The 15,000-nt window shown below is 55.0% G+C and overlaps 1 protein-coding gene across 2 annotated transcripts; it reads right to left on the bottom strand.

Moving 5' to 3' along the window:
* Positions 1–5,387: 5,387 nt before the first annotated feature.
* KREMEN2 (kringle containing transmembrane protein 2) lies at positions 5,388–9,705 on the bottom strand. 2 transcript variants are annotated; one of them, XM_031447518.2, is made up of 9 exons: positions 9,217–9,705; positions 8,800–8,974; positions 7,925–8,016; positions 7,700–7,824; positions 7,349–7,502; positions 6,572–6,904; positions 6,379–6,504; positions 6,217–6,295; positions 5,388–5,968 (listed from the first exon to the last, which is right to left on the bottom strand). In XM_031447518.2, exons 1-9 carry the CDS (start codon positions 9,308–9,310, stop codon positions 5,758–5,760), a joined length of 1,389 nt encoding a protein of 462 aa, XP_031303378.1. In that variant the 5' UTR covers positions 9,311–9,705; the 3' UTR covers positions 5,388–5,757. The 2 variants fall into 2 exon arrangements, with proteins under 2 accessions (XP_031303378.1, XP_031303379.1); XM_031447519.2 differs by lacking the exon at positions 6,217–6,295.
* Positions 9,706–15,000: the final 5,295 nt, after the last annotated feature.

Genomic DNA, 15,000 nt, shown 5'->3' with positions numbered 1-15,000 from the left:
AGGCGTGTGAAGATACTGAGCCCATAAAAGCTGGCAACACCACGCCTAGCGGCCCCTTTTCACTCCCTCCTCTTTGGAGATGGCCCGCACTGTCTATGGAGTGTGTACCTACTTATACTTTACCTGAGCAACCAATTCCCATACCTCTTTCCTTGCCTTTCTCTTGCCTTCCACTCTATGCAGTGTGTATCTCTCTAAATAAATCTACCTTTACTCAACTGTGGCTCCCACTTGATTTCTTTCCTGCGGGAAGCCAAGGACCCGCACTTGGTGGGGCACATCCCAGGGGCTCAACCGAGATCTGGGACACGGCCCTCACACCCCACATCTGTTTTCCTGCATCAGAAACTTATGTTTTAGTTTTTTTCCCCCATAAGGCAAAGGTAGATAAGCCTAGACCTGCCCAGCAATTAATGTTTTAATACTTTGTAAATGACACAGACAGTGAAAATTTTAATTTAGTTTAATAGTCTGTAATGACAATTTTTAAATTAGTTTCAAATTTTAAGTACCAAAAGTTGAGGAGAGACAATTTTAGGTAGATATTTCCCAAACAAAGCTCCTATGGAGTTTACCCCAAATCTCTTATTTTGTTACTTTTTTGAAAGTTTCTTTTTACATTGAGTTACTTTTCTCGTTGACAAATTTGTTACAGACATAATAGTCTTACTTGACCTCTAGTAAGCCTTACACAACAGAAGTATTATACTTAACACTGATGTTTCTAAAGACATATTTGTATTAATTAAACCAACAAGCTTAAGCTAGCTTCGATACCAATACCAGCACTGAATACTTATTATATAATGTGAACCTGAAATTTCTTTTGGCCAGTTTCTTTATGTTTGAGTATTTATATAAGTACTTAATTTTCTTAAGCCAATTAAAGAGCTCTTTTACCATTTAATTTTGCCAATACCATACATTTATGACATATAAACCAGACACCTTATAGTTTTTATTTTAAAAACTTTGTTATGAATCAGATATAACAAAGTTAAATCCATTGGCTACAAAAGAGGTTGGATTTAAACTCGGCTTTTGGCAGATAGAACAAATCAAAGTTGCCTGTCTAGATGGCTAAGCCTTTTTACTAATATTTATGAAAAAGAGACAAAATTTTTACTTGTTCTTAGCAAATTAAGTTCCAAGTTATTTATTTCCCCCTTTTTTTGAGATTTGCATTTTAAAAAGCTGGTGAGATCAGAGTTCCTGGAGAAGACAAGGTAGAATGTTTGTATCTCAAAGGCATAGGAAGGCAAGTTTCTCCTAGAAAGACTTTGTTTCTTTAAGGCCAGAAAAAAAAAAAAAACAAAAAAACCTTTAATACTTGTCTCTTAAGATAAATACATAGGGGAGGTTTTGGGAGTGGTAGAAGTATCGGTGGGCTTTGCATCATTTTTGGAGCCACACCTCTAGTCCTGTAAAGACTAGATTTGTAAAACAAAGACAGTTTTGTTTTTCCTCATTTAGCTTAGGGAAGTCTTTTCCAAAAAAAATTTTATTGGGCCCTGAATATCAGCTATGATCAGTTTAGTCCAACCGATGGCTTCCCATTTGGCCATCTATTTATGAACACTTTTGGGGAGCCTTCCTGGGTTTGAGAAGTTTTTTAATTAAGGCTCTTGGTTTGGCCCTTGATTTGAAGAGGCTTGCCTATAGCCTCGTGTGGTCCCATTTCTAATGAGAACCTGACAATAGTAGATCTGTCGGAGATCTCAGTTTCCCAGACAGCAGGGTTCACTTGAGAAACAATATGGGGTGGAAGGGAGACCTCTTCTGGTTTAGTATTGATGTGGGTTTTCAAGGCTAAGAGCAGTCATTTTTCTTGGTGGGTGCCTTCTTCATAAGGGTCTCCAAATTGTATTACTGTCTGGAATTTAGTGAGTAAATCCCTTCCCACAATGGGATGGGGCACTAAGGCATGAGCAGAAACTGATGTGCAAAGGTAAAATTTTCTAGTAGGCCACTAAAGAAGGGGGGAGTAGATCACTTGGTTTGGGGCTTTCCGTCAATCCTTGTTATTATATACGAGAGGGGGATAAGGGTCCAGGGAAATCAGAGTAGGCAGCCCCCGCATCTAGTAAGAAGACAACTTTTCTACTTGCCACATCAAGTGTTACCTGAGACTCCTCCAGAGAAAAGACCAGGTATCCTGTGGGAGCCAGGGAGGGTCTCGTCAGTCTTCAGTCATCTCAGCCATCATTGGTTTGGGAGCCCCAACCCCTCTTCGAGACTGGGGGCAGTCCCACTTCCAGTGGCCTTTTTGCACGTGGGGCAGGGTCCCAATGGACTTTTCCCATATAGGAGGTATTCGTTTTTCCAGTGGCCTTCCTGGCTGCACTTAAAACAGGCCCCCTTTTGACGAGACAGTGGCTCTGATCCAGGCATTCTAGATCCTGTCCTCGCCATGGGTCTTTGTGGAGGGTAACCCCAAGGTGGTACAGGGATTAAGGTTGCTGCTAAGAATTGTGCCTTTCACTGTTGTCCCTGAATCCTTTTTGCCTCTTTAGCCCTGTCTCTATTGTTAAATACTTTAAACACCAGATCCATGAGCTGATTCATCTGGGGACCCCAGCTGCCCAGAGGGGCCTTAGGGGTAGATGATTGGGAAGAAGACTATCCCGCCTCAGAGTCAAGGTGGGAAAAGTTCCTGGCTGTGGGCCTCGGAGGTGGACCCATAAAGAGTTATCTGAAACTTTGAGCTCCCACTGGGGGAGATGTTTTGAAGGGCACATGAGCCAGGCATACCAGGAAGGAGTTCCCTAGAACTGGGTCTTCGGATAGGGTCAGGAACATTTAGACATATGGGACTCCCTACCCCGACCCTGTTTACCTCCTCTTACAAAACAGGCCTAGCTGCAACATGGTGTTGTAATTTAATGATTCATTCTTTGGTCAGACCTCTTGGTCCCCTAGTTTGTATAGGGGCCATGCAGTATTGCAAAGGAAAATTAATTCCTTTTTCTTCAAACTATTCTTTTAAAACTTTTTCCAATTAATATGCGTCCTAACGGGGAGTCCTTTGGGATACTTGTAGTTGTCCCCATTTTGGTTAGAATATCCTGTCCGTGAGCCTGAGGTGGCTCCTTTGGACTAGTCAAGGAAAGGAGCAAGGGCCAAAGGGAGAAAAGGTGACTAGAGCCCCAGGTTCTAAATCTTTTAGAGGGAAGGAGGAGACCTAGGTCCTGAGTGAACTAAGCAAATTACCTTTTGTGAAAGAGAAACAAATAGCATCGAAAGGTGGAAATCTAGAACGAAAAGGGAATGCTATAGCCACAGTGCTTCTTAGACCAGAGATCTGTAGGCCCACTAAGGGAGTATCTGCCTGTGATTCCCACTCAGGGGTACTATAACCTGCGACCCATGAAGCGAGCATTCACCGGCAACGTTTGCTCAGGGGTGCTTAAACCTGGGGCCCCACCCAGGAGTGTTAAACTTGCGATCCACAAGGGGAGTGCCTGCCTCCGACTCCTGCCTATGGATGCAATGAGGCTTATGCCCCGAGGGCACTCAGGGAGGGCCGGGCCACAAATTTCTTAAGGGGAACTCCCAGAGTCCCCTAATTTGGGCCCTCTTTTGCAGTTCCAGCATCCCGGAACCAGATCAACACCATGTAGAGAGGTGGAACTGGGCTCAAAGAGCCACGGAGGGGAAGCTCACCCAATCAGGTTGCCAATTACTTGCCACGTGGTCTTAATTTGGATGTCCGAGTGGTCGCCTTGGTGGATCTTCTCAAGTCTGAAGTGATAGAGTGATAGGAGAGTGAAAAAAGATCCGGAGGAGAAAAGCCTTGGGCTCGGTGGGCTCCTTCATGGCTAGAGAGCTGACCTCTGCCAGATCCTGTAGGCAGCATCAGACGCCACCTAAGGGCTACTTGAATCTGCACAGCATGGGAGAAACCCCCTGCCACCCTCCTACAGGGGAGCTGTAGCCCAATAGGCAGGTCAAGACTATGCCCTTTGAGCCCTGCTTCTTTATGTAAATGTCCGACGTTGGGCGCCAAAGATGATGCAGGAAAACGGATGTGGGTTGTGAGGATGGCCATGTCCCAGGTCTCGGATGAGCCCCTGGGATGTGCCCCACCAAGTGTGGGTCCTTGACTTCCCCCAGGAAAGAATTCAAGTGCAAGCCACAGTTGAGTAAAGGTAAATTTATTTAGAGAGATACACACTGCATAGGGTGTAAGGCAAGAGAAAGGCAAGGAAAGAGGTGTGGGAATTGGTTGCTCAGGGTTAAAATATAAGTAGGTACACACTCCAGACAATGCAGGCCGTCTCCAAAGAGGGGGAAGTGAAAAAAGGGCGCTAGGTGTGGTGTTACCAGTTTTTATGGGCTCAGTAGCTTCACACGCCTACAGGTGGGACCGTTCCAACTACCCTGGAGAAGAGGCTGGGATTCCCAGGAATTGGGCCACCGCCCGTTCTTTGGCCTTTTGAAGTTAGCCTTAGGACTGTCATGACGCCTATGGGCATGTTATTTATCATGCTGTTACAGTGAGCATATAATGAAGCTCAAGGTCTACTAGAAGTCAAACCTCTTATTCCTCAAGGCCAACTGGGAGTTGAATCTTCCACCATTTTGGTGAATCTTCCACCATTTTGGTGTTAAATTGCTGTCATTCCTTGAGTGGCTGTGCCCTCCCCCCTTCCCTCCTGCCTCAGCTCCACCAGAGTAACCCTGGTGTCTTGTGTCCCCTCGCAGTGAGCACCCAAGCTTTCACCCGACCCACCAGGTCAACTCACCCTTGGGCACTTACCCTCTTGGGCACAGCCCTGCCACCCAACCCCACCCCACAGCTCACACTCTGTCCAAGGTGCTGCCAGCCAGGGACGTGCGGACAGGTCAGGTCTAAAGTTGGTGCACCCCCACTCCACAGGTGATCTCTCCACCTGCCCACCTTCCCTGGAGCTCAGCAAGGCTGAGATGCCCAGGCCTCTATGCTGTGTCTGACGTGCTTGGTGCCCTCCAGTGAGTCCCTGCACTTTGGGCCAGGCTTCTTCGAGCTTGGACCAGGTCAAATCCGCTCTCTGTTAAAACCAAGTTGCACTTTTGGCCCCGCCCAGGACAGGCAGGAAACACTGGGGAAGAGGGAGGGCAGGAGGCCTGGGGGAAAAGGTTAGTCCACAACAGGGTTCATCCTACTTCGGGCCCAGGAAGGCATCCCTTCTTCTGCCTAACTCTGCTCATAACCCACCTCCACTTCCTCCCGGACCCCGCCCACTCAAACTTCCGCCTCCCGCAGTTCCTCAGTCCTCTGCATTCCAGGCGGCTACACAAAACTCTTTGCCTGGAATGTCCTTAATTTGCATGCACACAACCAACCTTGGCACAATAGCTCATTGACATAGCGCCTCCTACACGTAAGAATTTGCCGAGCAAGGCTGTACCAAAATACGTCCTTTATTCAAAGTCTATGGCTGGTCTTTTGACCATTTTTGTTGACCTCTCACATTTCACTGTGGGCAGCAGTCCAGGACCACCCCAAGAGGGGCTCAAAGACCCCTGTATCCAGGTCTATGAGAAGGGGAGCTGGATTCCTCTTGCCCTTTGGCCTGGACCATCTGGACCGCGAGGGTCACGCCAAGTTCCCAAAATAGCACCAGATGCTTTCTGTCCCACGTCTGGCCTCCCCGAGGTGACTAAAGGGCGAACTGCCCTCAAAAGGGCGGAAGGCCAAGGTAGACAAAGTATGGCATAGGGTCTCAGGAGTCCATCACACTGTAGAAGGGTCCACTGGACCCCAGGAGTCCCAAGTCAGAGAGCAGAGATGAGCGAGCGCAGAGAACTCTGGCTGGAGGCACTCAGAGGCCGGTAACTCACAGCTAGACTCTCAACCTGGGGGTCCCCGGGAGGACAGGGCAGGGCCACCCCTCGAGGCCGGCGATACCAAACGGCCCAACTTCTCGCCAAGCTCCGGGAAGGCCCCAAGGCTGGGGGTCCTTTACCTGGAGCCAGCAGGCAGCTCCTAGAGAGGGAGCAGACGTCAGCCAAACCACCAACCAATGTCACCACCTCCAGCACCTTGCTTCGCCTGTGATCCCACGCATGATTCCCTGTGTGGACCCAAGGCCTTGTCCCTCAATAACCCAGGAATTCCTTCCAGCCCCGTTCCCCTCGTGGGCCCCAGATTCCCACCAGACCCCCACGCCCAGGGGCACCAGGACGTCAGGAGCCCAGCGGGTCTGCCCTCAGGTCCTGCCCCAGATCGCGCACCGTCGGCGCAGCAGACGCAGTAGCGACAGCAGCAGCAACAGCATCACTGAAATGGCCGTCACCGTCGAGAAGACCTGGGCTGCGGGCACACAATTGTGGTGAGAACAGGGCTTGAAAGGTGCTGTTTCCCAAAGTCCCTTCCACCTCCTACGCGCGTCTCACCTCCAGTCGCGGCCTCTGGAGCCCCAGGCCGGGGGCTGCAGCTCACGTTGGCCCCTTCGAGGGATGCTTCAGGGGTCTGGGCCGAGCCCTTGGAGGGAGCCGGGTAGTCGTCCGCGTCCTGCAGTCCTGCAGAGAGGGGTGTGAGGCAGGCTGGCGGGGGAGTGGGCCGAGGGGGGACAGGGCAGGGCCTCACCGCGGTAGGTGAGTGCGAAGCCCTGCGCGTGGCCGCGTGCGTCGCTGCGGAAGGTGAGCAGCAGCGCGGCGGTGCGCAGGCGCAACGGCCCGGTCGGTGGAGGGCGGGCGCCGTCGAAGGCGCGGAGCAGGCTGCCTGAGGCCGCGTCGCGCAGCTCCAGCCGGTCAGGCGGGTCGGCCAGCTCGAAGAGGCGGAAGGTGAGTTCCAGAGCGGCGCCCGGCGGGCCCAGAGCCCAGCTGCAGTTCCGGTCTGGCCCGTACTCGTCCGGGAAGTCCGGGGAGTAGATGACCCCCTGAGGTGCTGTCCAGTTTCCCTGGCAGGAGCCTACGGACACTGTGGGCGGGGCCGGCGGTCAGAACCCGGAGACCAGCGGGCTCCTTCACGGGGTGGGGCGGGGCTGTTCCCATCTAGGCCCCGCCTCCGCCAGACCAGACGCTTCTTCGGACCCCGCCCCTCCAAGTTCAGTCGGGTCCTCTCCTCCAGCCTGTCCAACCCCTTCCCAAGGCCCAGCGGTCAAACCATTAATCCCCTTAAGTCTCACCTTCAAACAATTAATTCCTTCCTCAGGTCCCGCCCTCAGTCCCAGAGCCCTGCCCCCCGGGTTCAGACCAGTCTCTTTTTCGGACCCGGTCCTCAACCCAATCCCTTAATCAGGACCCGCCCCCAACCTACCGCCTTCCCTTACCAGATTGCACCCCCTATCGTGGCATCGCCGTCTGAGTCTCTCACCCAGACTCTTCCCCTCTCCCACGCCCCTCATCACAGCTCACTCCTCACCTTCGTAGATGCCTAGTCGCCCATCGCCGCCGCACAGCTGGCCCGGGTGGCCGAAGCAGATCTGGTCACAGTCGGTGGCCGGGGCCGGGCGTCCCCGGGCCAGGTCGCTTTCGGAGCCACAGAAACAGGCATAGCCAGCTTCCACGCCCGCTAACTGGGAGCACAGACTAGGTGACCCCAGAGACAGGGGCTGGGGTGGGGGTAGGGTGGTGGGAGCCAGGGATGGGGTCAGAAGTAGGAATCGGGCTGGAGGTTCAGAAATCAGTGTCAAGGTTTGGCGTCAGAGATGGAAGTTGATTTGGATCCCGAGGTCAAGGTCAGGGGTCACTGGTCTGGGCAGGTGGGCAGTACCTGGTAGCCCTTCATGCGGCAGAAGCGAAGGCACACCTGGACTGTGAGCTTTGTTGAGGTGCCGCTGGGGCCGCTGAGGGCCGGGGGTGCCCCCGAGTCCACGAAGCAGCCCAGGTACCCAGGCACTGAGGGGGCAGCAGAGTCAAGCTCCCTGTGGTGCCTCCAAAAGCGAACTCTGCCCAGGCAGCCAGGCGCTCCCACCCTTGCCCATCCGGCTCCACTCACTATGACACGTGGGGATATCGCAGTAGCGCCAGTAGATGCCCTCCTCCGTCTCGGCCACGTAGCACCATGGCTGCACGTCACCGTCTGGGTTACTGTTAGGGGAGAAACTGTTGGGATCCTACCATCCCAAGAACCACAAATTCCAGGTCCTGACACACAGCTTATTTGCAAAATGGTCACCGTGTGTGTTAAATTCTGGTTTGCCCCACCAGAACGGATGTCAACTGCCGAGTAGATGGTGGGAAGTCATTAAAGGGACCCTGTGTGCTGATTTTAGGTCTTCAACTGTTGCTTGGACGTCACATATGAAGACTTTGAAGCCATTTGTAGTGTTCGTTCCCCACCCAGCCATATGCCTCTGTCAGTCCCTTGTCTTGGAACACTGCTTTAAAGCAGAAGTGATGAGCCCTAACCTTTGCGGCTCAGGAGGGAGGTGTTCTCCTGCTCAGCTCGGTCCGTGCCGCTTCAGACCGCAGCTGTGGCTCTGAACCCCCGATCCCTCTGTCACCGCAAGTAGATGCCTCTCAAAGAAGCTGTACGCCAAGAGCCCGTCCCCTCACTCGGGAGTTTGCCCCCTGACTAAGCCCCGCCCTCATGGGCCCCTTGAGTGCCCAGGCCTGACCAGAGGCTCTTCAGAAGTTAAGTTCCTAAGGCCCGACCCGGGTCGGAAAGTGTTCTGAGAGCCCTGCTACGTCCTCAGGGCCCGCCAGGCCCTACTCCCTGTTTAGGATCCGCCCTCAGGCCCTCGAGGTGGCCCCCTCTGCCCACCCAACGGAGACCCCCGCTCCGCCTACGCCAAGGCCCCGGGCCAACGCCTGCAAGGATGCACCCGGCCCCGCCCCAGAGAAAGCCCCGCCCCTAGACCCGCCCCTCACCGGCAGAAGTTGTGCGCGCCCAGCCCCCAGCGGCCCTGGGGGTCGCTGGCGCTGCTGTAGCTGTGCTGCTGCGTCTGGTCCCAGAAGAGGCACGGCCGGCCTGCCCCGCGTGGGCCCGTGCGGTTCTGGTAACCGCGGTAGTCGGCGCCATTCACCTGGAAGCACTCGGACAGGCCTGCACCGCAACAGCGGGGCCTGGGGAGGTCCGGACCCTCTCCCGGCATCCTCACCCCACCCTCCGACGCCAACTCCCGCCCGACTCCCCAGCCAGTGTCCCTGGCGCCCACGGGGCCCTCGGCTGCTCAGCTGCTTCCACCACCTGCTCTGTCCCCTCCTCAGCCTCGGGACTGGGGTTTCTAGGCGCGGAGGCCGAGGAGGGAGTGGTGACCACGGCCCAGTCGCCGGGCTGGGACTCACCTGGGCTATGCAGGCTCCCCGCTGATGCCCCGCGTGGCCGCAGCAGCGGGAGGAAGAGTAGGAAGAGGAGGCCATGCGAGGCCCGTGTCCCCATCGCCCCCAACCAAGGAGAGGTCTTCCTGGCCCTCACACGGCGCTGTCGCCTCTGGGGTCGCTCCGAAGCCTCCCTGGAGACCTGGGGGGCGTCGTCTTCTGACTGTCTGCCCTGATCTCACTCTGGGAGGCGCTCTCAGTCTGGGGCGGGGGAAATATCTCCCAGGGGTATTTGCCTCCCAGGGTTTTTGGCCCTTGAAGGCGTCTCTCTGCCCAGGTCCCTACTGGGAGTCCAAGGGAGGCGGGGGTGGGGTGTCTCGGGCCAGGGGCGTTCTCTGTCTCTGCCTCTCCTTGCTCTGGGTCGTGCCTCGGCTTCCACACCGCCCCCACCAGCTGCGCCTCGCTCTGAGCCTCCCTCGTCCAGGTCTCTAACGCGCTGTCTCCTGCCCCCCTCGCGTCCCTCCGCGCGTCCCTCCCCCTGGGTCCCTCCCTCCCCACCCCCCCTCCCCACCCCCCCCTCAAGGCCGGGAAGCCCCGCCCGAGACTGGAGCGGAGGCAGCAGGTCCAGACGCCTCCCACGCCCGCCCCCATCTCCGGGACCCTCCGTGTCCCGGCGCGCGCCTCCCTGCCCCTCCCCTTCTCAGGGTTGGTGAAGATTCTAGTGGGAGCGTGTGGAGAAGGACCGGCCAGGCTGGTGGACAGGACTGTAATAGGGGAGGACCCTCTTCCGAAGCCATGCACCCCCGGGACACCCTGGAGTCTCCAACTCACAGACACTCTTGAATGAAGTGCACGCACGCACTCCCACTCAGTCACCCATCATTGTGAGGTGCTCATACGCACACCCTCACTCAGATCCTCCAGCCCTTCCCTCCCCAGGTCCCGACGCCTCTGGCCTGAGGAAGTGCCACTCCTTGCCCCCGCAACCGCCTGACAGGCTGGAATGGTGGACGCTCAGTCCTGGACTGGCAGGGGCAGCTGGTGTCTGGGGAGGAAGGCAGCTGTGCCCCTGGTCCCAGCCTGTCCTCTTCTCTCCTCCTCCCCCTAGGACCCCCAGCCCAGGCTCGCCGGAGCCACATCGCAGCTCGGTGGAATTCCCCAGCGATGTCCCCCACCTGGAGGGGGAGGGGGAGGGTAGCAGGCCCAGGCAGGCGTGGGGGGAAATTCCCCGCCCCCTCCCCCGGGCCCGACTCCTCTGAGTCCTCTGATCTCCCAGCAGCGCCCGCCGGCTGCCCCCAGGGCTTGGGGGGAGGCCAGCGCAGGTGCGTGGGAGGGCGGGGGCGGGGGCCCGGGAAGGAGATGGGTGGTGGCTGGGGGCCCAGAGCAACCCTGCCCCGCCTAGATGTCTTGCCCCTCAGTCCAGCCTCCCAACCCCCTCACAAGGCCCCTACTAGGCTGTCCAGCCTAAAAGGACATGTCCCCGTCCTGTCAGTACCCGGGCCCCGCCCCAGATAGGGGGCTCAGGTGCCGGTGGTGGTGAAGGGACCCGCGAAGACCGCCCATCGAAGTTAGTGCTTCCTGCATGGATTTGGGGGAGGGGTGCTTGTGTCACGCAGCGAGAGCTTTCTAAGGAGTTGGCTTGCTGAGATTGGAAGCCAGAGCCCTAGCTGCCTCTTGGGGGAGCCCTCTCAGCTGCCAGGCTGGTGCTCGATCGCCTCCCAGTTTCCCACCTCTGCTGAGCACGGGACTGGGAGTCTCACCTGCACAGGCTAGTCCAGCTGGGAGAACCCACCTGACACCCCACCTAAGGAGGGAGAAGTAAAGCCCATCGAACTGGCCCCCTTTTCCCCTCCACGTGTGAGTTCTGGGGCTGCCCTGGCATGGCTTCCTCCTAGATTCTGGCCCATGGAGAGCATCCTGGGGTGGCAAGCCTGGGCCATGGCCTGGGTGATGGGGGTGCATGGGGAACCTCATTTCCAAGGGTCACCTGAAGAAAGGGCAAGGTGAGGACAAGGACCACCAGGGTGCAGAATGAGGGTCAGTGGAGGGACTAGAGGAAGAACTAACCCCTTTGCTGGCAGGAGGGTGAACCAAAAGGGACTGTCCATCTGGTGCATTGCACTTTGGGCCCCCATTGCCCGGCCGGGTCTCCTGCAAAAGGAATCTTGGGTGAGATGGATGGGGATCTCAGTTCCAGGACTCAGGCACCAAGATGAGGGACAGTAGCTGCACTGCAAGCTCTAGGCCCAGGTGGCTCACTCCAGCTAAGGAAGGCCTGGGCTCTCACCCTCACCACTCTCAACTCCCGGGAGTTCAGAAAGGCTGCCCTGCTGAGAGGCCCACAGTCCCAGTCAAGACTCCACCCCACCCCCCAGTCTTTCCCCTGCAATGGTACCATTGTTGTGGGAAGGCTGGGTCCTTACTATCTGGCCCTTGCCTACCCCCTGATTGTTTACTCACCTTGTTCCTCCAGCTTCTGCACAAACAGCTGAACTTCATTTCCCTGCTTCCCTTGCATTTGGAGTGACCACAGGAGTGAGTTCTGGCCAACCGAGCATGGGCAGGAGTGATGTCTCTCACTCCTCAATACTTAAAGCAAGGGTCTGGACCAACATTAGCATCACATGGGAGCTTGTTAGAAATGCAGACTCTCACACCCTACCCCAGACCTCCTTCATCAGAACCTGTGTTTAACAAGATCCCCAGGAGCTGAAGTTTGGAAAGCTTATGTAGACCCCTGCTAGGTCTGGCCTCAACAGTCTCAGTTTCTGTCTCCTTCACTCACCAACTGAATGGAGGAGATTCCTAGGGCCTAGAGGAGGGTGGAAGGAGCCTGATTCCCAAGTGACCTTGTAAAAGGTGCCACCAACCAGAAGTATCAGCATATGACTCTACATGAGTGGAGTCTTAAGCCACTGAGATTGGGGGTTTGCTTGTTACAGCAGCTGACACAATTTACCTTGACTAATACACCTTCCCACCCTTATCCAGTTCTCTCCAGGGCTGGTTCCTTCTGAGAGCTGGGAGAGGGAATGTTTGACACCTCTCACTTAGTTTCTGGTGACTTGTTGGCCATCATCGGCATTCCTTGGCTTGTAGAGGTCACCAGTCACCACAGTCTCTGCCTTCATCTGCATGTGGTGTTCTCCCTGTGTGAGTTTGTGTCCAAACTTCTTCTTTTTATAAGGACATCAATCATATTGGATTTGGGCCCCATCCTACTCCAATATGACCCCATCTGAACTCATTACATCTGCAATGACCTCTTTCCAAAGAAAGTCATATTCTGAGGTACTGGGGGTTAGGATTTCAGCACATGAATTTGGGGGGGCACAATTCAACTCATAACATCTCTTAATTATTTCTTGTCCCTTTTCCATCTTTGTTGCCACCCTAGTCTGGCCACCACCATCTCTTACTTGGACAAATTCCTCTCTCAAATGAGGTCCAACTCCCCTGAACAGCCCCTCCAGCAACCAGAGTCTTGTCTTTTTTTCTGATGGGAGGAAGCTGAGGGGCCCTTCTAGTGCCCTTGGAGCCCTCAGGGGGACAGTGGGGTGGGCAGCTGGGAGAGGCTGAGCTCTGAGGAGCTGTGGTGAGGATGCAGCTGCCCTGTTCTTGGTCTCCAGAGACCCCCTGGGGTACATCTGGCTTCTGGTCCTTGAACCAGGTAGTCATTCATACCTGACATGAGCACCAGGGAGAAGACACCTGGGGCAGGTGTTGTGTGATGGGGTTAAATTTTAGAAAAAGCCCTCGGTTATCATGGGGACGGATTGCAGAGAGGGGACACTGGAGGCTGCGGTGATCACAAAGGTAAGTGGCTGGGGCTCTAGGTGACTCAGGGCCCCAGGGATGGGGATGTTTATTAATCCAACAACTGACTAAGGGTCTTCTTTACTTTATGGGTGCCCTGCTGGTGCTATGGACTGAATGTGTATGTCCCCTGCAAACTCACACGTTGAAACCCTAATCCCAGTATGACAGTATTAACAGGTGGGGTCTTTGGGAGGTGTTTAGGTCAGGGTGGAGCCCTCATGATGGGTTAGTGCCTTATAAGAAGAGGCCAGAAAGTTAGCTAGGCCAACCCTTCTTCTGCCCCCCTTGTAAAGACCCAGTAAGAAGGTGGCTGACTGTAAACTAGGAAAAGTGCTCTCACAGAACCCGGCCATGCCCACACCCTGATCTCAGAGTTTCAGCCTCCAGAACTAAGAAATCAACATCCGTTGTATATTATGGCAGCCTGAGCAGATCAAGACACCTGGATTCCCCCAATTCTCCTGGCACCGGAGGAAGGAACCCCATCAGCCTTAGCACACAGGGAAAGAAACTGGCAGAGGCAGTGATTGCTAATGGGTCTGGGGTTTCTTTTTGGGGTGATGAAATGTTCTGGAATAAGACAGTGGTGACAGATGCCCTACTCTGAATATACTAATAGCCATTGGATCATACACTTGAGTAGGTGAATTGTATGGTATGTGGATTATATCTCAATAAAGCTGATACTAAAAAAAGAAAACTAGGCAGGGTGGCACTGGTGGCACTGACAGCTGACAGGATGTAGGGACAGGTGGGGCGGCGTTGAGGTTGGCTCTGGGTTTCTGCTTATGTGGTGGAGCCTTCAGACATAGGGGACAATAGGAGGACACTTCCCTTCACCACCTGTGCTGCTGATGATCATGAGATACCCAGGGTCAAGGTCCTGGAGGCAGCTGGACACACAGGTTTGGTTGCAGAAGGGACAGAAGGGATGCCTGGACTGAGGCTGCAGACTGACAGACCGTAAACCTTGGAAGTGGCTGGGCAGAAAAGGGCTGAGATCTAGTCTCCAGAACACCAATCACCGTGCTTATAGGTTGGGAGGAGGCCGAGGAGCCCTGGAGGGAAGTCGGTGGAGAACCCCAAAGCCTCCTTCAGATCTGCAGGGATCAAGAAGGAAGAGTCAGTGCCTGAAGGTGAGCGCTGATATGCACCCACTGACTTTAGGAGGTCCTTGGTGCCACCCTGCCGGAGCCATCTTGATGGAGGACATGGTGGCAGGAAGAGCTGGGCCAGGACAAGCATTTCAGGGACACTCACCTCACAACCCTGGGGACAGGACTAGAGGCCAGGGCCCTAGAGCTGGCCACTGCTCTCCATTTTTAAAATTCGAGTTCCTCATTGGTGTTTTTACCGCTCATGAATTTTTTATTTCAAATTTCTTAACAAGATTTTGCGCAGTCATCCAAAGGGACACAGAGACACTCTACCAGCTCTGCATGGTGCATACATATGAAATAGAGTTTACTGGGAGAAACTAGCACAGAGTGGAAACAGGGATGAAGGACATGATCCCACCCACCTGTCATCATCCACAAGGGGCCAGCTTCAGGGAGGGGCCTGCCCCTGTGCGCTTTGCTCTGTGACACAGATGGGGCAAGGGACATCTCTCTGGCTCTGGAACCGTGGAAGAAGTGGCCATACAAAGGGGAGACTCTGGAGCTCAGTGGTGGGAGGCCTTGGGGCCATCCAAGGCAGCAGCAGCATCCAAATTCATTTCCATCTGGGAGTTCTCAGCCTGAGCAATGTGGACCATCCATCTGCTCTCTAAGGTCAAAGGTGCAGAGAAGAGGAAGAGCCTATGGCCCTGGCTGACGTGCTTGTCTAGGGGGAAGACAAGCTTGGTGCTTCCCCTGATCCTCCTCATGCTGCACCCCAACTTCTGGGTGCCTGGAGCCCAGCCAAGGTGCCAGGCCTGGGACTTGGGTTGGGGAGTAGTCAGCTCTGAGCCCTATGGAGGCCCTGCTATGGAAGCTGCAGAACCAGTGACCC

Source organism: Camelus dromedarius, chromosome 24 (assembly GCF_036321535.1).
Source record: "Camelus dromedarius isolate mCamDro1 chromosome 24, mCamDro1.pat, whole genome shotgun sequence".
In the NCBI taxonomy this organism is placed as follows: Eukaryota; Metazoa; Chordata; class Mammalia; order Artiodactyla; family Camelidae; genus Camelus; species Camelus dromedarius.
This window is presented reverse-complemented; position numbering and strand designations above follow the sequence as displayed.

Coding starts and splice junctions, on each gene's coding strand:
- KREMEN2 (XM_031447518.2), bottom strand. CDS start 9,310: ATGGGGACACGGGCCTCGCATGGCCTCCTCTTCCTACTCTTCCTCCCG. Junction 8,975..9,216: donor GGGGAGCCTGCATAGCCCAG/GTGAGTCCCAGC, acceptor GTTGCGGTGCAG/GCCTGTCCGAGTGCTTCCAG. Junction 6,505..6,571: donor CTTCGCACTCACCTACCGCG/GTGAGGCCCTGC, acceptor CCCTCTCTGCAG/GACTGCAGGACGCGGACGAC.